At 39.5% G+C, this 25084-nt stretch overlaps 1 protein-coding gene across 2 annotated transcripts in view; it reads left to right on the plus strand.

Annotated features, from left to right (window-relative positions):
• The first annotated feature begins 4668 nt into the window (after positions 1–4668).
• The window catches only part of rps6kc1 (ribosomal protein S6 kinase polypeptide 1), a 109704-nt gene continuing 89288 nt past the window's right edge, over positions 4669–25084 (plus strand). For both annotated transcript variants that reach the window (XM_061986964.2, XM_061986965.2), the window contains exons 1-5: positions 4669–4841; positions 12894–12929; positions 13138–13258; positions 20340–20455; positions 20533–20626. In XM_061986964.2, coding sequence (XP_061842948.2) covers positions 4740–4841; positions 12894–12929; positions 13138–13258; positions 20340–20455; positions 20533–20626 — 469 coding nt within the window. In that variant the 5' untranslated portion in view covers positions 4669–4739. The remainder of the gene's footprint in view (positions 4842–12893; positions 12930–13137; positions 13259–20339; positions 20456–20532; positions 20627–25084) is intronic.

The raw sequence follows: 25084 nt of genomic DNA on the forward strand, positions 1-25084 counted from the left end.
CTCGTAACAGGGGTCACTCCGCGCGCTCCGCCCGCGCAGCTTACCTGCCCGCCACCCCCATTGCCGGGGGCGCGTAACAGGGGTCACTCCGCGCGCAGTGCGCTCACGAAAGGGGTGGGGCTCACCCTGGTTGATATAGACAGCAGCTAGGACGGTGGCCATGGAAGTCGGAACCCGCTAAGGAGTGTGTAACAACCCACCTGCCGAATCAACTAGCCCTGAAAATGGATGGCGCTGGAGCGTCGGGCCCATATACCCGGCCGTCGCCGGCAGCGAGACGCGCTTGGAGGTGCGCTCAGCGCGGCTCCCATATGATTGCGCACTGGTGTGCGTCTGGGTCGTGACAGCGTGGCACGCGAATGTCTGTGCTGCATTGGATCAGTCTCCTTTCTTTAACAGGCAAAAGCTTTATAACCTCACTAATGCCTTGCATCGTCTATATTAGATATATAACAACGGGCGGGTGCGGGCGGATGCGGTTCTGATCAAATGTTACATCGGGTGGATGGCGGATGGTTGACGACTTTCTGATGCGCATCTCTATATGTATGTATGTATATATATATATATATATATATATATATATATATATATATATATATATATATTTATATATATATATATATAAAAACCTGGCAGCTCAGTCGCTACAGTTTTACTGTAAAATTGATGGTGTTTTTTTACAGCATATTACTGTAAATGAAAAAAGGGTACTGTCCTAGATAGATAGTACTTTATTGATTCCTTCAGGATAGTTCCCTCAGGAAAATTAATTATCATTAATTATTTATTACATTATTATTATTCTGATTATTACATTTATTACATATTATTTTATAAAATATATTACATATTAATTAATCATAGCAACTGAGCTGCCAGTTTTTTTTTTTTACTGTATATTCTACAGTATTGTTATTTTTTTCAGTGTACAATTGGATGGAAAGCTTTGAAATCATAAGTCAGGCACATATTTGTCATTACTATTTTTATTTGAACAAAAAAAAGGTTTTAAGTGTATTATAGTATTATATTTGTTGCATTATTAGACAATATTACTTTTTAAAAGATATGCAATTGCATGCAATACGTGTATTTTTTTTCCTGTCAAAATGGAAAGAACTAATACATTTTGTGAAGTACTTCATTGACGCATATTATGTCAAAGCTTTTGCGGGCCACGTTAGGTAATGTGAAATTTAGAATAAATAAAATGAAAATTTTGACGAAAAAGCTGGGTTTTTATTGAACCCAAGATAAATGGTTAATGCAAAAATATTTAGCATTTAAGTCCCATCTTAAAACTCATTTGTATACTCTAGCCTTTAAATAGACCCCCTTTTAGACCAGTTGATCTGCCGTCTCTTTTCTGCTCTGCCCCCCTCTCCTTTGTGGAGGGGAGGGCACAGATTAGGTGACCACAGATGAAGCGCTCGCTGTTCAATGTCGGGACCCAGGGTGGACCACTCATCTGTGCATCAGTTGGGGACGCTGCTGACCTGTCTCCACTCAAGATGATCCCCTGCTGGCCCCACTATGGACTGGACTCTCACTATTATGTTAGATCCACTATGGACTGGACTCTCTCACTATTATGTTAGATCCACTATGGACTGGACTCTCACTATTATGTTAGATCCACTATGGACTGGTCTCTCACTATTATGTTAGATCCACTATGGACTGGACTCTCACTATTATGTTAGATCCACTATGGACTGGACTCTCACTATTATGTTAGATCCACTATGGACTGGACTCTCACTATTATGTTAGATCCACTATGGACTGGACTCTTACTATTATGTTAGATCCACTATGGACTGGACTCTCACTTTTATGTTAGATCCACTATGGACTGGACTCTCACTATTATGTTACATCCACTATGGACTGGACTCTCACTATTATGTTACATCCACTATGGACTGGACTCTCACTATTATATTAGATCCACTATGGACTGGACTCTCACACTATTATGTTAGATCTACTATGGACTGAACTCTCACACTATTATGTTAGATCCACTATGGACTGAACTCTCACACTAATATGTTAGATCCACTATGGACTGGACTCTCACTATTATGTTAGATCCACTATGGACTGGACTCTCACTATTATGTTAGATCCACTATGGACTGGACTCTCACGCTATTATGTTAGATCCACTATGGACTGGACTCTCACTATTATGTTAGATCCACTATGGACTGTACTCATACACTATTATGTTAGATCCATTATGGACTGGACTCTCACGCTATTATGTTAGATCCACTATGGACTGAACTCTCACACTATTATGTTAGATCCACTATGGACTGGACTCTCACACTATTATGTTAGATCCACTATGGACTGGACTCTCACACTATTATGTTAGATCCACTATGGACTGGACTCACACACTATTAAGTTAGATCCACTATGGACTGGACTCTCACTATTATGTTAGATCCACTATGGACTGGACTCTCACTATTATGTTGGATCCACTATGGACTGGACTCTCACTATTATGTTAGATCCACTATGGACTGGACTCTCACACTATTATGTTAGATCCACTATGGACTGGACTCTCACACTATTATGTTAGATCCACTATGGACTGGACTCTCACTATTATGTTAGATCCACTATGGACTGGACTCTCACACTATTATGTAAGATCCACTATGGACTGGACTCTCACTATTATGTTAGATCCACTATGGACTGGACTCTCACACTATTATGTTAGATCCACTATGGACTGGACTCACACTATTATGTTAGATCCACTATGGACTGGACTCTCACTATTATGTTAGATCCACTATGGACTGGACTCTCACACTATTATGTTAGATCCACTATGGACTGCACTCTCACACTATTATGTTAGATCCACTATGGACTGAACTCTCACACTATTATGTTAGATCCACTATGGACTGAACTCTCACACTAATATGTTAGATCCACTATGGACTGGACTCTCACACTATTATGTTAGATCCACTATGGACTGGACTCTCACGCTATTATGTTAGATCCACTATGGACTGGACTCTCACACTATTATGTTAGATCCACTATGGACTGGACTCTCACACTATTATGTTAGATCCACTATGGACTGGACTCTCACACTATTATGATAGATCCACTATGGACTGGACTCTCACTATTATGTTAGATCCACTATGGACTGGACTCTCACTATTATGTTAGATCCACTATGGACTGAACTCTCACACTAATATGTTAGATCCACTATGGACTGGACTCTCACTATTATGTTAGATCCACTATGGACTGAACTCTCACACTATTATGTTAGATCCACTATGGACTGGACTCTCACTATTATGTTAGATCCATTATGGACTGGACTCTCACTATTATGTTAGATCCACTATGGACTGGACTCTCACACTATTATGTTAGATCCACTATGGACTGGACTCTCACTATTATGTTAGATCCACTATGGACTGGACTCTCACACTATTATGTTAGATCCACTATGGACTGGACTCTCACTATTATGTTAGATCCACTATGGACTGAACTCTCACACTAATATGTTAGATCCACTATGGACTGGACTCTCACTTTTATGTTAGATCCACTATGGACTGGACTCTCACTATTATGTTAGATCCACTATGGACTGGACTCTCACTATTATGTTAGATCCACTATGGACTGGACTCTCACTATTATGTTAGATCCACTATGGACTGGACTCTCACTATTATGTTAGATCCACTATGGACTGGACTCTCACTATTATGTTAGATCCACTATGGACTGGACTCTCACTATTATGTTAGATCCACTATGGACTGGACTCTCTCACTATTATGTTAGATCCACTATGGACTGGACACTCACTATTATGTTAGATCCACTATGGACTGGACTCTCACTATTATGTTAGATCCACTATGGACTGGACTCTCACTATTATGTTAGATCCACTATGGACTGGACTCTCACTATTATGTTACATCCACTATGGACTGGACTCTCACTATTATATTAGATCCACTATGGACTGGACTCTCACTACTATTAACTAGATCCACTCCACATCCATTGCACCGGTCTCCCAGGGGCGGGGGTCCCCACATCTGCGGTCCCCTCCAAAGTTTGTCATTGTATCCCATTGGGGTGAGTTTTTCCTTGCCCTGATGTGGGATCTGAACCGAGGATGTCGTTTAGGCTTGTGCAGCCCTTTGAGACACTTGTGATTTAGGGCTAAACTTTGATTGATTTGAAGGACTACTACTACTTTTTCATGAACATGTGTCACCAACCCAGACGAATGTTTTTTTTTTTATGTCTAATGTAAACATAACTGCAGAAAGTAGAACCAAGTAGGGTGCATTTATTTATGTTTTATAGAACACTTTTATTGTTTTTATCAAAAAACAAATACATGAAAGAAACGTTCAGTTGGAACGGAAAAACTGGATATTTAAAAAAATAATGAAATTTAGAATAAATTAAATAAAAATTATGCCGAAAAAGCTATTTTTTTATTATTATTTTTTAAACCAAGATAAATGGTTAATGCAAAATATTAATATTTTTTTCCTGGGAATGTCTACGTCATAGCGTCAAAGATTTTGCCCAGAGTTGACGTCTCACTCCCACTCATTTCCCGCCAGCTGCCTGTCACAGTGAATGGATGTTGTGTGCAGCTTAGCCGGCTGGAAGCTTTCGGCAATGTTGTTATCAGGATGATATCGCAGCGGGACAGTGGGGATTTTGCTCGTTTTTATACAGTCACGGACCCCACCAAGCACCAGAAAGGCTACACGGTGTACAAAGTCACCGCGACGGTGAGTGAGGAGCTGATCATTGCTAACAACCATAGATGCTGTTTAAAGCTAGTTATAGCTACTGGAGGCTAATGTGATGCTAGCACGCCTTAATGTCAACACGTCGCCGTTCTTGGTCTTCACTAATGACCCCTTTTTAAATATTAATGCCTCCTTTTTCGCCCTTGGTGGTTATGTAATTACTAAAAAAAAAGGCGTTAGTAATATCAACCAGGGTGAACGTGACTAAAGCCAAGCGTAAACTGCGTAGCTAAGTGTAGCTACTTCCCAGTAACACGGCACTTAATGAGTGTAATTAAATATTAGATTTAGATATCCAACTAACAGGGTTTTGATATAACATGGCGGTTTTGGTCTAATTGTCATTTTACAGAACATACTGGCGTTTGTTTGAATCCCGACATTTACGTACTGGAGTGTCTTGAATACAAACACAGCACCATTTACGCAGGCGTAGCTGTAACGCTCATGAAGTACGACATTTGCGTAGCGAGGTGTCTCGAATGCAAATAGCACCATTTACGCAGACGTGAATTATGAAGTACGACATTTGCGTAGCGGCGTGTCTCGAATGCAAACACAGCACTATTTACGCAAACGTAAATCATGAAGTACGACATTTGCATTTGGTATAAATTTGCAATATCAACCAGGATGAACGTGGCTAAAGCCAAGCGTAAACTGCGTAGCTAAGTGTAGCTACTTCCCCAACACGGCACTTAATGAGTGTAATTAAATGATATTAGATTTAGTTATCCAACTAACAGGGTTTTGATATAACATGGCGGTTTGGTCTAATTGTCATTTTTCAAAACATACTGGGGTTTTGTTTGAATCCCGACGTTTACATACCGGAGTGTCTTTTTTTATTTAATAAAACATTTTTTTTAATTTTTAATTTTATTTATTTATTATTTTTTATTTCATAATGTTTTTTATTGTATATTTTTATATTGTATTACTTTTTCTTTTTTTTTTCTTTTTTTGTATTTTAAAAAAGTATATATATTCAAAAAAAAATTTTTTTTATGCAACTATAAATTATACGACTATTATTTTACGTACCGGGGTGTCTTGAATACAAACACAGCACCATTTACGCAGGCGTAGCTGTAACGCTCACGAAGTACGATAATTGCGTAGCGGCGTGTCTCGAATGCAAACACAGCACCATTTACGCAGACGTGAATCATGGAAGTACGACATTTGCGTAGCGGTGTGTCTCGAATGCAAACGAAACATCCGGAGTAAATATGCCATACTTGCCAACCCTCCCGGATTTTCCGGGAGACTCCCAAAATTCAGCGACTCTCCCGAAAACCTCCCGGGACAAATTTTCTCCCGAAAATCTCCCGAAATTCAGGCACACAATATAAACAGCGTATCTGCCCAATGACGTTATAACTATAGAATGATGGAGGGCGAGTTCTTGGTTTCTTATGTGGGTTTATTGTTAGGCAGTTTCATTAACGTCCTCCCAGCGCGGTAACAACACACAACAACAGCAGTCACGTTTTTGTCTACCGTAAAGCAGTTCGTCTGCCGCAAACAGCAATGTTGTGACACTCTTAAACAGGACAATACTGCCATCTAGTGCATTTGATGAAAGCACTTTTTGCGTGCCACACAGCAATGCATCATCAGAGAGGGCGTTCAGCATGGTTAGAAAAATAGTGACAAATAGAACAATGATGGACAATTCAACCCTTAACTCAACAATGAGTAGATGAGTGTTATGTGTGTATATGTGTAAATAAATGAACACTGAAATTCAAGTATTTCTTTTATTTATATATATACACATATATTTATATATATATATATATATATATATATATATATATATATATATATATATATATATATGAAATACTTGACTTAGTATTTCTTATATATATATATATATATATATATATATATATATGAAATACTTGACTTGGTGAATCCTAGCTGTAAATATACTCCTCCCCTCTTAACCACGCCCCCAACCACGCCCCTCCCCCAACCACCCCCCCCTCCCCGCCCCCCACCCCCCACCTCCCGAAATTGAAGGTCTCAAGGTTGGCAAGTATGAAATATGCAGTCCCTAACTACGTAATCTACGTAGCGGGGTGTCCTGAATACAGAAGAAATGTAATTTAAGAGTGATTTCGCAATATCAACCAGGATGAAGTGACCAAAGCAAAGCGTAAACTGCATGGCGGTTTGGTCTGATTGTCATTTTACAAAACATACTGGCGTTTGTTTGAATCCCGACATTTACGTACCGGGTGTCTTTTTATTTTATTATTATTTTAACTATTAATTAAAAAAAAAAAAGTTTAATTTTTTATTCATTATTTTTTATTTTATTAAATTTTTTTATATATTTTTTTTATTGTATTATTATTATTTATTTTTTGTATTTTATTTTTTTTATATTTTAAAAAAACATTTTTTTTTATATGACTATAAATTATCCGACTTATTTTACGTACCGGGGTGTCTTGAATACAAACACAGCACCATTTACGCAGGCGTGGCTGTAAAGCTCATAAAGTACGACATTTGCGTAGCGGGATGTCTCGAACAAAGTACGCAGCATCGACTGCTACTACCTACTGGCGCTGACGAGACGCGGGGCCGCCATCTTGGAGTGGTGATCCGCTCCACTCAGTGCAATTCATTTGGCAGGAGCAATGAACTGTCAGCGCATTTAATTCATCTTACTTCACTGAATACCACTGATTTTCACACGGTTTTTTGTCATACGTGTAGCTATGATAAAGGACACGTGTTTTATTATTCATAGTTTGCTTAACAGTAATAGAATATTCTTATATGCTATAAGTGACCAGGCGTCCGAGATCAAAACTGGGAATATAATCCCAGAGAAGGGGGAAAAAAACGGTCAGCTATTTTTAAATTGAAGAAACAATATGATTAGGTTATATATACATGCGTATATCCTACATAAACAATGTATGAATACATTAGATATCTATATATCTTAGGGACTTATAGACTGTAGTTTATTCTGTCTTGACACTTTGTATTGATATTTTCTATTACATTCTTCCCTTAAATGATAATGTTTACAGTCATTGTTTTATATGTATTTTTTATGTATGTCGCTTTGGATAAAAGCGTCTGCCAAATACTTCAACATAAACATATATAAACACCTGAAAGTATTTATATCAGCTAAAACCACCAATCTGTTTCACTGGATTCAGAATAAAACAAAATGATGTCTTACAATCTTTATCTTCATCATTTTTTTCAACTTTATGTTATTCAAGTATGACATTTTTAAATGTAATTAATTTCATTGACCAGCATTTCTATTATGGTCATACTCTTGTTTGATAGCGGCTATGATTTCAGTACTATTGAAGATCTTTCCTCCTTCTCAACTCTGTGGTAATATTCTTTTCACAAAATACAACCAATAGTACGTTAATGTTAAATCTTTCTTGTGAAAAGTAATCCCCTGATTCCAATTTTCAACAGTCCGCTCATTTGAGCAGGAAAACGCTGAACATCGTCTTTGTTTTCTACCTGTCAACTGTCAGTTTAGGCTGCTCGCCGGCTCCTCATCACCACTTCAAGATGGCGGCACAATTTCTCGCAGCACAGCAGCCAATGCTGCGTCTACTTATAAGATGTCTATGACCTCGAATACAAACACAGCACCATCATGAAGTACGACATTTGCGTAGCGGGGTGTCTCGAATGCAAACGAAACATCCGGAGTAAATATAGTGTCCTGAATACAGAATAAATGTAATTTGTAACTTTAGCGTAATTTCGCATTTTCACCCAAAAACGTTAGTTGTCCAGATTGCTGTATGTACCGTATTTTTCGGACTATAAGTCGCAGTTTTTTTCATAGTTTGGCCGGGCTCCAGTGCGATTTATATATGTTTTTTTTCCTTCTTTATTATGCATTTTCGGCAGGTGCGACTTATACTCCGGTGCGACTTATACTCCGATAAATACGGTAGATAGTTTTGATTAACTGGGGAAAATACCATTTATTATATGTCCTCCCCAAAAAACTTAATTTGCGTTTTTCTCAGCTGTTTTAAAAACTATTACCAATTTTTTTTGATGGGTCAAAACATCACTATATTGATACTACCCCTACTGATATCAGTTATCAATAAATATTAATATTTTAAACAAGATTGGAGATCAGCACCTGTAATAAATCATGTAGCGTATTTTTCGGACCATAAGGCGCACCGGATTAAAAGGCGCACTGCCAATGAGCGGGTCTATTCAGGTCTGTTTTCATATAAAAGGCTCACTTTTTTTCTAAATATAAAAGACTTCCTTGTGGTCTACATAACATGTAATGGTGGTTCTTTGCTCAAAATGTTGCATAGATGATGTTTTACACATCATCTTCAAGTCGCTTTCTGACAGTCTCTTCAGGATGCGCCGTTTTGTGGGCGGTCTTATTTACGTGGCTCACCTTCGACAGCATCTTCTCCCCGTCATCTTTGTTGTAGCGGTGTAGTGTGCAAGGACGGGAGTGGAAGAAGTGTCAAAAGATGGCGCTAACTGTTTTAATGACATTCAGACTTTACTTCAATCAATAACGGAGCAGCATCTCCTCATCCGGAAACAACAACAAGGCCGGAAATGTGTCCCGGAACTCTCTAATAACTAAAGTTCCTTGGGTGAATAATGTAAACTCACTACACCGGTTTGTTTTAGCGCTTTCATGGCGAGTTTACTGACAGATATACAAACCCCGTTTCCATATGAGTTGGGAAATTGTGTTAGATGTAAATATAAACGGAATACAATGATTTGCAAATCCTTTTCAACCCATATTCAGTTGAATATGCTACAAAGACAACATATTTGATGTTCAAACTGATAAACATTTTTTTTTTGTGCAAATAATCATTAACTTTAGAATTTGATGCCAGCAACACGTGACAAAGAAGTTGGGAAAGGTGGCAATAAATACTGATAAAGTTGAGGAATGCTCATCAAACACTTATTTGGAACATCCCACAGGTGTGCAGGCAAATTGGGAACAGGTGGGTGCCATGATTGGGTATAAAAGTAGATTCCATGAAATGCTCAGTCATTCACAAACAAGGATGGGGCGAGGGTCACCACTTTGTCAACAAATGCGTGAACAAATTGTTGAACAGTTTAAGAAAAACCTTTCTCAACCAGCTATTGCAAGGAATTGAGGGATTTCACCATCTACGGTCCGTAATATCATCAAAGGGTTCAGAGAATCTGGAGAAATCACTGCACGTAAGCAGCTAAGCCCGTGACCTTCGATCCCTCAGACTGTACTGCATCAACAAGCGACATCAGTGTGTAAAGGATATCACCACATGGGCTCAGGTACACTTCAGAAACCCGCTGTCAGTAACTACAGTTGGTCGCTACATCTGTAAGTGCAAGTTAAAACTCTCCTATGCAAGACGAAAACCGTTTATCAACAACACCCAGAAACACCGTCGGCTTTGCTGGGCCTGAGCTCATCTAAGATGGACTGATACAAAGTGGAAAAGTGTTCTGTGGTCTGACGAGTCCACATTTCAAATTTTTTTGGAAACTGTGGACGTCGTGTCCTCCGGACTAAAGAGGAAAAGAACCATCCGGATTGTTATAGGCGCAAAGTGTAAAAGCCAGCATGTGTGATGGTATGGGGGTGTATTAGTGCACAACACATGGGTAACTTACACACCTGTGAAGGCGCCATTAATGCTGAAAGGTACATAAAGGTTTTGGAGCAACATATGTTGCCATCCAAGCAACGTTACCATGGACGCCCCTGCTTATTTCAGCAAGACAATGCCAAGCCACGTGTTACATCAACGTGGCTTCATAGTAAAAGAGTGCGGGTACTAGACTGGCCTGCCTGTAGTCCAGACCTGTCTCCCATTGAAAATGTGTGGCGCATTATGAAGCCTAAAATAGCACAACGGAGACCCCCGGACTGTTGAACAACTTAAGCCGTACATCAAGCAAGAATGCGAAAGAATTCCACCTGAGAAGCTTCAAAAATGTGTCTCCTCAGTTCCCAAACGTTTACTGAGGTGTTGTTTAAAGGAAAGGCCATGTAACACAGTGGTGAACATGCCCTTTCCCAACTACTTTGGCACATGTTGCAGCCATGAAATTCTAAGTTAATTATTATTTGCAAAAAAAAAAAAAAAAGTTTATCAGTTTGAACATCAAATATGTTGTCTTTGTAGCATATTCAACTGAATATGGGTTGAAAAGGATTTGCAAATCATTGTATTCCGTTTATATTTACATCTAACACAATTTCCCAACTCATATGGAAACGGGGTTTGTAAGTAAGAACTTTACACTACTTTATATTAGAAATGGCAACAGTGGAGGATGAATGTCCCATAACAAGAAGATAGAGAAAAAGAAGAAGATTATCGGCTACGGCTTCGGCACGGACTACAATGGCGGAAGCGCACGCATTTTCAGTACTTATGCAGATCCCAAATACAGATCAGCAGGTACCAGAAAGTAAGAAAAGTTGGTTTTGCATAATATTGCGAAACAAAACGCCAGATAATGTCTTACTAGTAGCTGGGGTGGGTATAGCTCGGTTGGTAGAGCGGCCGTGCCAGCAACTTGAGGGTTGCAGGTTCGATCCCCGCTTCCGCCATCCTAGTCACTGCCGTTGTGTCCTTGGGCAAGACACTTTACCCACCTGCTCCCAGTGCCACCCACACTGGTTTAAATGTAACTTAGATATTGGGTTTCACTATGTAAAGCGCTTTGAGTCACGAGAGAAAAAGTGCTATATAAATATAATTCACTTCACTTCACCAGTAGGTACCATTTTGTGGTCCTTATACACACACCATAATAATACTCGTATGTTTAATGCGCTGACAATCCATCAAGTGGTGTGACTTCACAGCTTACCAAAGTCGTACTAAAACATTTTGACTGATTTTTGAGCGCAGTGTGTAATGTTCTATATTCTCAATGGAACATTTTAAGTTTTGGTGGTCTTTACTGGCGTCATTTTGAAGTTTGCACGTATCTCTTATGTGTGACTGCCATCTACTGGTCACACTTATCTTTACACCATGTACCAATCAAAATTGCTTCGAGGTCGGTAAGCACAACCAGAATTATTCCGTACATTAGGCGCACCGTGTTATAAGGCGCACTGTCGATTGTTGAGAAAATTAAAGGATTTTAAGTGCGCCTTATAGTCCGAAAAATACGATATATATTAAGCCAGGCGTTCTTAACCTTTTTGACCTCTGGGTCCAACTTTTCAACTGCAGAGGAGCCTGGGGCCCACTCAAGTATTAACACTGAATTAGTTATCTTTTATCATATTTAATAAACTACATGTTATCACCAGTGATAAAGAAATGATATGAAACCATGTACTTTAATCACAAAGACGAATATTTATTTAACACATAAATCTTAGGCTTAGGTCAGGCTGATTAGAAAAATAACTACCGGTACTTTACTGCATAATAAGGGATTCATAAATAACTGACGAAAAATAAATGTATTTACAATTTTCTTGTGCTAAAATAAACTAAATAATTACAAACGTGTTTCTTAACTAAACTGTCAATAAAATTACAGTGCAAATTAAAATACAGCTTGACCACTTTCGGCATATTTTTTTGCGCTTAAGAAACTTCACTATGAGTTTCTTTTGTTTGTTTGATTGCGATTTTGAATAAAAATAATCTAAAACCGGTGAAGTTAAATGGAAAATAACTTTATAGTATAATCACTGGATACATATAACAATTTAATAAAAATGTTTTCTTTTTACATTTTTTTTCTTTCCATGATGGCCTCTAGTGACTGCACGTCACTGGGTAGTGCATAATACAGTATAGTTCCCACAGCTGTTCTCGACAATGCAAGCTGGGGTTTTATCCCAAAAAAAACCAAAAACTACTGGTGATGTCTCCCACTTTTCCCCGCCATTCACCAAATAAAGCACCCATTGTCATCCTGGAAGCTGCTCATGTTTGTTACGGAGCCCTCGAGAACCGTCCTGACTCCCTTTTTCTCCCGTCTGCTTTCACACAGGTCGTTTCTCGGAAGAACCCCGAGGACGTCCAGGAGGTAAGACGTGTAATCCTTGTCATCTGGTGACATCACCACTTGCAAGAAGAAGCACTTTGCACAATGTTTCTTGTCCATTGAGGAATGCACTCTTTCCTGGAAGCAGTGCTAATGGAAGCACCATGATGTCAATTACAGCCTAAACGGTCCTCACCAGTTTAGCGGTCAGGCGTCTCTTTTAGGGCTGACCCGTTCGCTCTTTCTGCAGATAACGGTATGGAAAAGGTACAGTGATTTCCGCAAACTCCATCACAACCTGTGGCAGCTGCACAGGAATGTTTGTAGGCAGTCGGAACTCTTTCCTCCCTTTGCCAAGGCCAAAGTGTTTGGTAAGTGCCGTTCGTTGTGCTCATTTGCATATTTTTTTTAAACCAATATTCAGTGGTACTAGTTAATAAATTGTATGTTGTTTATCCGGATATGATTTATTTTGAAACTTGAGTGGTGAAACAGGAAATATTATTATTATTATTATTTTTCTGCTGCCCTATGGCAGTGTGGTGTTATGATGCTATTAGCATGAACAAACTAAAATGACATTTGACTTTATTGAACCAAATGTAAGACCACCCCCTCTTTTTGGGGGTAAAAAAGACGTAATTCGGCTGGTTTTGCACGTACAGTACAGGCTAAAAGTTTGGACACACCTTCTCATTCAATTCTTTATTTTCATGACTATTTACTAGAGATGTCCGATAAATGCTTTAAAATGTGATATCGGAAAATATCGGTATCGGCTTCGCAAAGTAAAATGTATGACTTTTTAAAACGCCGCTGTGTACACGGACGTAGGGAGAAGTACAGAGCGCCAATAAACCTTAAAGGCACTGCCTTTGCGTGCCGGCCCAGTCACATAATATCTACGGCTTTTCACACACACAAGTGAATGCATTTACACTTGGTCAACAGCCATACAGGTCACACTGAGGGTGGCCGTATAAACAACTTTAAAGGGGAACATTATCACAATTTCAGAATTGTTAAAACCATTAAAAATCAGTTCCCAGTGGCTTATTATATTTTTTGAAGTTTTTTTCAAAATGTTACCCATCACACAATATCCCTAAAAAAAGCTTCAAAGTGCCTGATTTTAACCATCGTTATATACACCCGTCCATTTTCCTGTGACGTCACATAGTGATGCCAACACAAACAAACATGGCGGAAAGAACAGCAAGCTATAGCGACATTAGCTCGGATTCAGACTCGGATTTCAGCGGTTTAAGCAATTCAACAGATTACGCATGTATTGAAACGGATGGTTGTAGTGTGGAGGCAGGTAGCGAAAACGAAATTGAAGAAGAAACTGAAGCTATTGAGCCATATCGGTTTGAACCGTATGCAAGCGAAACCGACGAAAACGACACGACAGCCAGCGACACGGGAGAAAGCGAGGACGAATTCGGCGATCGCCTTCTAACCAACGATTGGTATGTGTTTGTTTGGCATTAAAGGAAACTAACAACTATGAACTAGGTTTACAGCATATGAAATACATTTGGCAACAACATGCACTTTGAGAGTGCAGACAGCCCAATTTTCATCAATTAATATATTCTGTAGACATACCCTCATGTCAGCAGGCCAGGGAAGCTAGGGTCGATATTCTTCTCTTGATCATCTTGGGACGGTGTGAGCCAAGACATCCAGGGGGTTTAGCTCGCTCGTCTGCGGGAACAAACTGCCGCCATTGCTTGCCGTGCTACCGAGGTCATTTGTCCCTGAATTGCTCACACACTCCGGCAGATTCAATGGGGGTCTGGCGGCAGATTTCTTTGACTTTATGGTTGGAAATGCATCTGCTTTGAGTGTCGCAGGATATCCACACATTCTTGCCATCTCTGTCGTAGCATAGCTTTCGTCGGTAAAGTGTGCGGAACAAACGTCCAATTTCTTGCCACTTTTGCATCTTTGGGCCACTGGTGCAACTTGAATCCGTCCCTGTTGGTGTTGTTACACCCTCCGACAACACACCGACGAGGCATGATGTCTCCAAGGTACGGAAAACAGTCGAAAAAACGGAAAATAACAGAGCTGTTTTGACCCGGTGTTTGAGAAAATGGCGGATTGCTTCCCGATGCGACGTCACATTGTGACGTCAACGCTCCGAGAGCGAATATTAGAAAGGCGTTTAATTCGCCAAAATTCACAAATTTAGAGTTCGGAAATCGGTTAAAAAATATATGGTTTTTTTTCTGCAACATCAAGGTATATATTGACGCTTACATAGGTCTGGTGATAATGTTCCCCTTTAACACTGTTAAAAATATGCGCCACACTGTGAACCCACACCAAACAAGAATGACAAACACATTTCGGGAGAACATCCGCACCGTAACACAACATAAACACAACAGAACAAATACCCAGAATCCCTTGCAGCACTAACTCTTCCGGGACGCTACAATATGCACCCCATGCTATCCCCTACCTAACCCCACCCACCTCAATCTCCTCATGCTCTCTCAGGGAGAGCATGTCCCAAATTCCAAGCTGTTGTTTTGAGGCATGTTAAAAAAAAAAAATGCACTTTGTGACTTCAATAATAAATATGGCAGTGCCATGTTGGCATTTTTTTTCCATAACTTGAGTTGATTTATTTTGGAAAACCTTGTTACATTGTTTAATGCATCCAGCGGGGCATCACAACAAAATGAAGCATAATAATGTGTTAATTCCACGACTGTATACATCGGTATCGGTTGATATCAGAGAGTTGGACGATATCGGCAAAAAAGCCATTATCGGACATCTCTACTATTTACATTGTAGATTGTCACCGAAGGCACAGAAACTATGAATGAACCCAATTTGCTCTGATTACTGCTTTGCACACTCTTGGCATTCTCTCGAAGAGCTTCAAGCACACCTGTGAAGTGAAAACCATTTCAGGTGACTACCTCTTGAAGCTCATGGAGAGAATGCCAAGAGTGTGCAAAGCAGTATTCAGAGCAAATGGTGGATATTTTGAGGATACTAGAATATAAAACATGTTTTCATTTATTTCACCTTTTTTTTTGTTAAGTACATAACTCCACATGTGTTCGTTCATAGTTTTGATGTGATAATCTACAATGTAAATAGTCATGAAAATAAAGAAAACGTGTGTCTCAACTTTTTCCCTGGAGTGTATAAATCTCTAGACCCCGAATGTAAGACAACTTCTCTTTTTCAGGAAAAAAAATATTTTATTTAGGTCAATATTGTTTTTATTTTCTTGCAAAATTATAACTTTTATTTTTCTATCTCCGGCTTTAGTTTTTTTTTACTTTTTTGCTTTTTATTTGTGTTTTCTTTTCCCACGAGTAACTTTCTCCAGGCTTGTGATAGCCTAAAAGTATTATTAAGTAATATATTTATTTTAAATTGATAAAATAATGTTGCCCTTTTGAAGCTGGAAAATAATTAACTTAAGACCAAAAAAATTTACAAAAATATATTTTTTTTAAATCTGTGATGTGGTGAAGCTGGCAAGGGATGACTGCGCATCTGTCATGAAAATATTATTTAATATGTTTCAATATAATGATTTAAGTTTTTATTTCCCATTTTAATTGCTTTATTCATATTCTATATATTTATTTTAAATTGATAAAAATAAAGAACTATGTAGTTGAAAATGTTATCAATTTAAAATAAATATACAGAATATGAATAAAGCAATTCAAATGGGAAATAAAAACTTAAATAATTATATTGAAACATATTAAATAATATTTTCATGACAGATGTGCAGTCATCCTTGCCAGCGTCACCACATCACAGATTTAAAAAAAAATATTTTTTGTATATTTTTCTGGTCCTAAGTTAATTATTTTCAAGCTTCAAAAGGGCAAAATTAATTTTAAATATCATTACAACAGCAAGGCGCTAGGAATTTTCAAAATGGGGTCCCAGGGACCCCATCAAGTCATAAAAATGGGGTCCCACTTTCTTATTTCAATGCACAAAAAGTGCTTTAACGCCAACATTGACAGTAGTATTGGCCACCACAAACCAAGCAGTGCGTGCTGTTCAGTATCGTGGCCACTGATTGGCTCAGCCTCAGCCAGCATTGCCATATTGAATTAAAAGAGGAAAATAGAATACAATGATTTGCAAATCCTTTTCAACTTATATTCAATCGAATAGACTGCAAAGACAAGATATTTAACGTTCGGACTGGAAAAAGTTGTTATTTTTTGCAAGTATTAGCTCATTTGGACTTTGATGCCTGCAACATGTTTTAAAAAAGCTGGCACGGGTGGCAAAAAAGACTGAGAAAGTTGAGGAATGCTTATCAAACACTTATTTGGAACATCCCACAGGTGAACAGGCTAATTGGGAACAGGTGGGTGCCATGATTGGGTATAAAAGCAGCTTCCATGAAATGCTCAGTCATTCACAAACAAGGATGGGGCGAGGGTCACCACTTTGTCAACAAATGCCTGAGCAAATTGTTTAAGAACAACATTTCTCAACTAGCTATTGCAAGGAATTTAGGATTTTCACCATCTACGGTCTGTAATATCATCAAAAGGTTCAGAGAATCTGGAGAAATCACTGCACGTAAGCGATGATATTACGGACGTTCGATCCCTCAGTTGGTACTGCATCAAAAAGCGACATCAGTGTGTAAAGGATATCACCACATGGGCTCAGGAACACTTCAGAAAACCACCGTCACTAACTACAATTTGTTGCTACATCTGTAAGTGCAAGTTAAAACTCTACTATGCATGGCAAAAGCCATTTATCAACAACACCCAGACACATCGCCGGCTTCGCTGGGCCCGAGCTCATCTAAGATGGACTGATACAAAGTGGAAAAGTGTTCTGTGGTCTGACGAGTCCACATTTCAAATTTTTTTTGGAAACTGTGGTTGTGTGTCCTTCGGAACAAAGAGAAAAAGAACCATCCGGACTGTTATAGGCGCAAAGTGTAAAAGCCAGCATGTGTGATGGTATGGGGGTGTATTAGTGCCCAAGACATGGGTAACTTACAAATATGTGAAGGCACCATTAATGCTGAAAGGTACATACAGGTTTTGGAGCAACATATGTTGCCATCCAAGCAACGTTACCATGGACGCCCCTGCTTATTTCAGCAAGACAATGCCAAGCCACGTGTTACATCAACGTGGCTTCATAGTAAAAGAGTGCGGGTACGAGACTGGCCTGCCTGTAGTCCAGACCTGTCTCCCATTGAAAATGTGGACTGTTGAACAACTTAATGCTCAGTCATTCACAAACAAGGATGAGGCGAGGGTCACCACTTTGTCAACAAATGCGTGAGCAAATTGTTGAACAGTTTAAGAAAAACCTTTCTCAACCAGCTATTGCAAGGAATTTAGGGATTTCACCATCTACGGTCCGTAATATCATCAAAGGGTTCAGACAATCTGGAGAAATCACTGCACGTAAGCAGCTAAGCCGGTGACCTTCGATCCCTCAGGCTGTACTGCATCAACTAGCGACATCAGTGTGTAAAGGATATCACCACATGGGCTCAGGAACACTTCAGAAACCCACTGTCAGTAACTAGAGTTGGTCGCTACATCTGTAAGTGCAAGTTAAAACTCTCCTATGCAAGGCGAAAACCGTTTATCAACAACACCCAGAAACGCCGTCGGCTTCGCTGGGCCTGAGCTCATCTAAGATGGACTGATACAAAGTGGAAAAGTGTTCTGTGGTCTGACGAGTCCACATTTCAAATTTTTTTGGAAACTGTGGACGTCGTGTCCTCCGGACCAAAGAGGGAAAGAACCATCCGGATTGTTATAGGCGCAAAGTGTAAAAGCCAGCATGTGTGATGGTATGGGGGTGTATTAGTGCCCAAGACATGGGTAACTTACACATCTGTGAAGGCGCAATTAATGCTGAAAGGTACATACAGGTTTTGGAGCAACATATGTTGCCATCCAAGCAACGTTACCATGGACGCCCCTGCTTATTTCAGCAAGACAATGCCAAGCCACGTGTTACAACAGCTTGACTTCATAGTAAAAGAGTGCGGATACTAGACTGGCCTGCCTGTAGTCCCGACCTGTCTCCCATTGAAAATGTGGACTGTTGAACAACTTAATGCTCAGTCATTCACAAACAAGGATGGGGCGAGGGTCACCACTTTGTCAACAAATGCGTGAGCAAATTGTTGAACAGTTTAAGAAAAACCTTTCTCAACCAGCTATTGCAAGGAATTTAGGGATTTCACCATCTACGCTCCGTAATATCATCAAAGGGTTCAGAGAATCTGGAGAAATCACTGCACGTAAGCAGCTAAGCCCGTGACCTTCGATCCCTCAGGCTGTACTGCATCAACTAGCGACATCAGTGTGTAAAGGATATCACCACATGGGCTCAGGAACACTTCAGAAACCCACTGTCAGTAACTACAGTTGGTCGCTACATCTGTAAGTGCAAGTTAAAACTCTCCTATGCAAGGCGAAAACCGTTTATCAACAACACCCAGAAACGCCGTTGGCTTCGCTGGGCCTGAGCTCATTTAAAATGGACTGATACAAAGTGGAAAAGTGTTGTGTGGTCTGACGAGTCCACATTTCAAATTGTTTTTGGAAACTGTGGACGTCGTGTCCTCCGGACCAAAGAGGGAAAGAACCATCCGGATTGTTATAGGCGCAAAGTGTAAAAGCCAGCATGTGTGATGGTATGGGGGTGTATTAGTGCCCAAGACATGGGTAACTTACACATCTGTGAAGGCGCAATTAATGCTGAAAGGTACATACAGGTTTTGGAGCAACATATGTTGCCATCCAAGCAACGTTACCATGGACGCCCCTGCTTATTTCAGCAAGACAATGCCAAGCCACGTGTTACAACAGCTTGACTTCATAGTAAAAGAGTGCGAGTACTAGACTGGCCTGAAAATGTGGACTGTTGAACAACTTAAGCTGTACATCAAGCAAGAATGGGAAATAATTCCACCTGAGAAGCTTCAAAAATGTTCTCTCCTCAGTTCCCAAACGTTTACTGAGTGTTGTTAAAAGGAAAGGCCATGTAACACAGTGGTAAAAATGTGTTTCTGCCATTAAATTCAAAGTTAATGATTATTTGCAAAAAAAAGTTTCTCAGTTCAAACATTAAATATCTTGTCTTTGCAATTTAATCAATTGAATATAAGTTGAAAAGGATTTGCAAATCATTGTATTCTATTTTTATTTACCATTTACACAACGTGACAATTTCACTGGTTTTGGGGTTTGTATTTGTTGAGATTATATTTCACAATTTAACTATTTTATTACATTATTTCTTATTTTAATGAATTCATATTTTAATTGGCTGGGGGGAAAAAACTGTTAGTGGAAAGTACGGTGTCCATCTTGCAAATTATTAGAGCGATTTAGAGAAGTTCCTGAGCAATAACACACTAAGTGCACTATTGAGTTCCAGTACTCTTTGTCTCTTTAGGTCGTTTTGATGACTCGGTGATTGAAGAACGGAGACAGTGCTCGGAGGACCTGCTGCAGTTCTCTGCTAACATTCCCGCTCTGTACAACAGTCAGCACATCCAGGACTTCTTCAAGGTAGGGATTGACACCAGCAGACACGCTGAAAGTTCCAGTGTGTGTCGGCAAAAGACGACTGAGCTGAGTCTGTCCAGGGAGGGGAGGTCCACGACGGCTCGGAGCTCATCGGACCGGCCGAGCCCTTCTCCGACTTCCTGGCTGACAGTTTGTCCGACTGCAGCTCGGATGGTAGGTCGTTATATTTATGTCCAAACCTAGGCAACTAAATAAACGTGTGGCTCACTAAAATTACAGTGGGTATACAGCATACTTGCCAACCTTGAGACCTCCGATTTCAGGAGGTGGGGGTGGGGGGCGTGGTCGGGGGTGGAGCGGGGCGTGGTTAAGAGGGGAGGAGTATATTTACAGCTAGAATTCACCAAGTCAAGTATTTCATATATATATATATATATATATATATATATATATATATATATATATATATGTATGTGTGGGAAAAAAGATCACAAGACTATTTCATCTCTACAGGCCTGTTTCATGAGGGGGGGTTCCCTCAATCATCAGGAGATTTTAATGGGAGCATTCACATACCATGGTTTATATAGGGCACAGAGTGGGTGGGTACAGGCTGGCGTAGGGGCGTGGTGATTGGCTCATGTGTTACCTAGGAGGTGTTTCCGTCTGTGGCGGCATGCTGTTACAATTTCGCTGCGCTTGTTGAGGGATGACAGGTCTGGACGGTAAATAATAAACAGTTTCTCTTTCAAGCATAGGTTGCATCTTTTATTACCACTATTGTAAGGTGTGCTGGATGCAAGAATTTGCCATGTTATTGAATTTTCAACATTATTGACACACAAGGCTTCTTTCAGGAACCAAAACCTGCGGAATACCACAGAACTCAGCAAACACATTTGGGACCTCAAAGACAATAATGTTGAATATTCAATAACATGGCAAATTCTTGCATCCAGCACACCTTACAATAGTGGTAATAAAAGATGCAACCTATGCTTGAAAGAGAAACTGTTTATTATTATTTACCGTCCAGACCTGTCATCCCTCAACAAGCGCAGCGAAATTGTAACAGCATGCCGCCACAGACGGAAACACCTCCTAGGTAACACATGAGCCAATCACCACGCCCCTACGCCAGCCTGTACCCACCCACTCTGTGCCCTATATAAACCATGGTATGTGAATGCTCCCATTAAAATCTCCTGATGATTGAGGGAACCCCCTCATGAAACAGGCCTGTAGAGATGAAATAGTCTTGTGATCTTTTTTCCCACACATACATATATTGCGCTCTACTACGGTATCGAGCACTATTTTTTGGATAACCTTATTAAGACACATATATATATATATACACATATATATACATCCTGAAAATAAGCAAACAAAACTGTGTTTGGATAATTGATACTTCAAACTTGCATAAATAAATCTTAAGGAATATAACATAACTTGGCTTCTGAGAGCTTCAAAATGTAATGAATAAAATGCTAAAGTTGTTGATAAACAAGCAATTATTTTAATAATTAAATATGGTCATTTTAAATGAATTATTATGATCATTTAAAATTAATTATTTCAAATATGTTTATTTTAATGTATAATTCTATGGCTGGATGTAATAAGGAGTCAGAAAAAATAAAAATACAACTAAATTTGATGTTTTTAGCAAAATATAGTAAACATGTATTTTTTATTTTTTTTTAAATTAATAAATATATTTATTTTTAGGTAAGATGAACATAATAATACAATTTATCTCTAGTCTGGATGATTTAGTTCTTGTCACCCTGTTGTCCTCCCGTCGTGGAAAAAAGGCTGTCCTCACTCAGGTCCGCATGGAGCTGGAGGGGGCGTGGCCTCCAGCTCCGGCTGAAAATCGGGAGATTTTCGGGAGAATATTTGTCCCGGGAGGTTTTCGGGGGAGGCGCTGAATTTCGAGAGTCTCCCGGAAAATTCGGGAGGGTTGGCAAGTATGGTATACAGTAATAAAACAACAAGCTGGAAACTTCCAGTCAGGCTGTACTCATACATCTCACAACCACTAGGGGGCATAGTTGCTTTGTGTTTGGGAGCTGCTGCAGTCTAAGGTGGTGCCTGCAAAGCCAAATGGCCCAAATGTTGTACAGTTTGATATTTAACTGACATTTCCAGTGATAGTATGTCTTCTTTAGAGTTTGGTTAAGCAGATATTAGGAACATGAAAACAGGAATAGAAGAAAAGTAGCAAGACTCAGTCTTTGCCCAAATACTTATATAAACAGTGTTGTTTTCTAAAAACAGTAAAAAAGTCATTTTTATGAAATTTTAAAGGGGAACATTATCACCAGACCTATGTAAGCGTCAATATATACCTTGATGTTGCAGAAAAAAGACCTTCTTTTTTTTTTAACCGATTTCCGAACTCTAAATGGGTGAATTTTGGCGAATTAAACACCTTTCTATTATTCGCTCTCGTTGTGACGTCACATCGGGAAGCAATCCGCCATTTTCTCAAACACCGAGTCAAATCAGCTCTGTTATTTTCCGTTTTTTCGACTGTTTTCCGTACCTTGGAGACATCATGCCTCGTCGGTGTGTTGTCGGAGGGTGTAACAACACGAACAGGGACGGATTCAAGTTGCACCAGTGGCCCAAAGATGCGAAAGTGGCAAGAAATTGGACGTTTGTTCCGCCACACTTTACCGACGAAAGCTATGCTACGACAGAGATGGCAAGAATGTGTGGATATCCTGCGACACTCAAAGCAGATGCATTTCCAACCATAAAGTCAAAGAAATCTGCCGCCAGACCCCCATTGAATCTGCCGGAGTGTGTGAGCAATTCAGGGACAAAGGACCTCGGTAGCACGGCAAGCAATGGCGGCAGTTTGTTCCCGCAGACGAGAGAGCTAAACCCCCTATCGACCCTAGCTTCCCTGGCCTGCTGACATCAACTCCAAAACTGGACAGATCAGCTTTCAGGAAAAGAGCGCGGATGAGGGTATGTCTACAGAATATATTAATTGATGAAAATTGGGCTGTCTGCACTCTCAAAGTGCATGTTGTTGCCAAATGTATTTCATATGCTGTAAACCTAGTTCATAGTTGTTAGTTTCCTTTAATGCCAAACAAACACATACCAATCGTTGGTTAGAAGGCGATCGCCGAATTCGTCCTCGCTTTCTCCCGTGTCATTTTCGTCGGTTTCGCTTGCATACGGTTCAAACCGATATGGCTCAATAGCTTCAGTTTCTTCTTCAATTTGGTTTTCGCTACCTGCCTCCACACTACAACCATCCGTTTCAATACATGCGTAATCTGTTGAATCGCTTAAGCCGCTGAAATCCGAGTCTGAATCCGAGCTAATGTCGCTATAGCTTGCTGTTCTATCCGCCATGTTTGTTTGTGTTGGCATCACTATGTGACGTCACAGGATAATGGACGGGTGTTTATAACGATGGTTAAAATCAGGCACTTTGAAGCTTATTTTAGGGATATTGCGTGATGGGTAAAATTTTGAAAAAAACTTCGAAAAATATAATAAGCCACTGGGAACTGATTTTTAATGGTTTTAACCATTCTGAAATTGTGATAATGTTCTCCTTTAAGACTGTTTTTTTGTTTTTAGTTTTTTTGGATAATAAGTAAATTATTTGTATACTTGCATGACAGCTAAACATAATACCATCATGTCTCGCCACATCGTGCTTCAAATATTGCAGCTTCGCCACATTGAAGATTTTATTTTTATTTTTTTTTAATTTAAGCATATTTTACAACACTATTGCCCTAAATTAAGCATTTTCAAGCGTAAACCCGGGCTAGATAAGTTAAATAATATCAACACTGCAGTAATATTGTCCAAACCAATCCGAGTGTGCTGTTCAGTATCGTAGCCACTGATTGGCTCAGCATTACAATATCGGAATAAACTAATTCTACATTTCATTTACGCTTTTCAAAAACTCAGACACTTGTCGAGAACGAATTAACATCGATAAACGAGGGATTACCGTATTTTACGGACTATAAGGCGCACTTAAAATCCTTTTTTTTCCCTTAAAACTCGACAGTGCGCTTTATAACTTTGTGCGCCTAATGTACGGAATAATTCTGGTTTTGCCTACCGACGTCGAAGCAATTTTATTTGGTACATGGTGTAATGATAAGTGTGACCAGTAGATGGCAGTCAAACATAAGAGATACGTGTTGACTTAGACTTAGACTTCCTTTTTATTGTCATTCAAATTTGAACTTTACAGTACAGATAAAAACAAAATTTCATTTCATTAGCTCATGGTAGTGCAGGATAAAAAAGCAATAAGGTGCATATATAAATATATAAATAGGTTACTGTACAGATAAATATATTGCACTTTTTCACATGCGTCCACGTTTATGGATGTATGTTATATTGTCTTTTTTTATTCCAGTGAGTTAATCCATTTTGGGGGGGAGTTGAGGGGATTTTTATGATGCGTTCAAGAGTCTTACGGCCTGAGGGAAGAAGCTGTTACAGAACCTACTGCAATATGATGGCAATATGACTCAAGTAAACAACACCAACGTTCCATTGAAAATATAGAACATTACACACGGCGCTCAAAAATCTATCAGAATGTTTTAGTAGGACTTTGGTTAGCTATGAAGCCGCACCGCTTAAAGGAATGTACTGTGCTTCAACATA

The sequence above is a fragment of the Nerophis lumbriciformis genome, linkage group LG26 (genome assembly GCF_033978685.3).
Source record: "Nerophis lumbriciformis linkage group LG26, RoL_Nlum_v2.1, whole genome shotgun sequence".
NCBI classification, from domain to species: Eukaryota; Metazoa; Chordata; class Actinopteri; order Syngnathiformes; family Syngnathidae; genus Nerophis; species Nerophis lumbriciformis.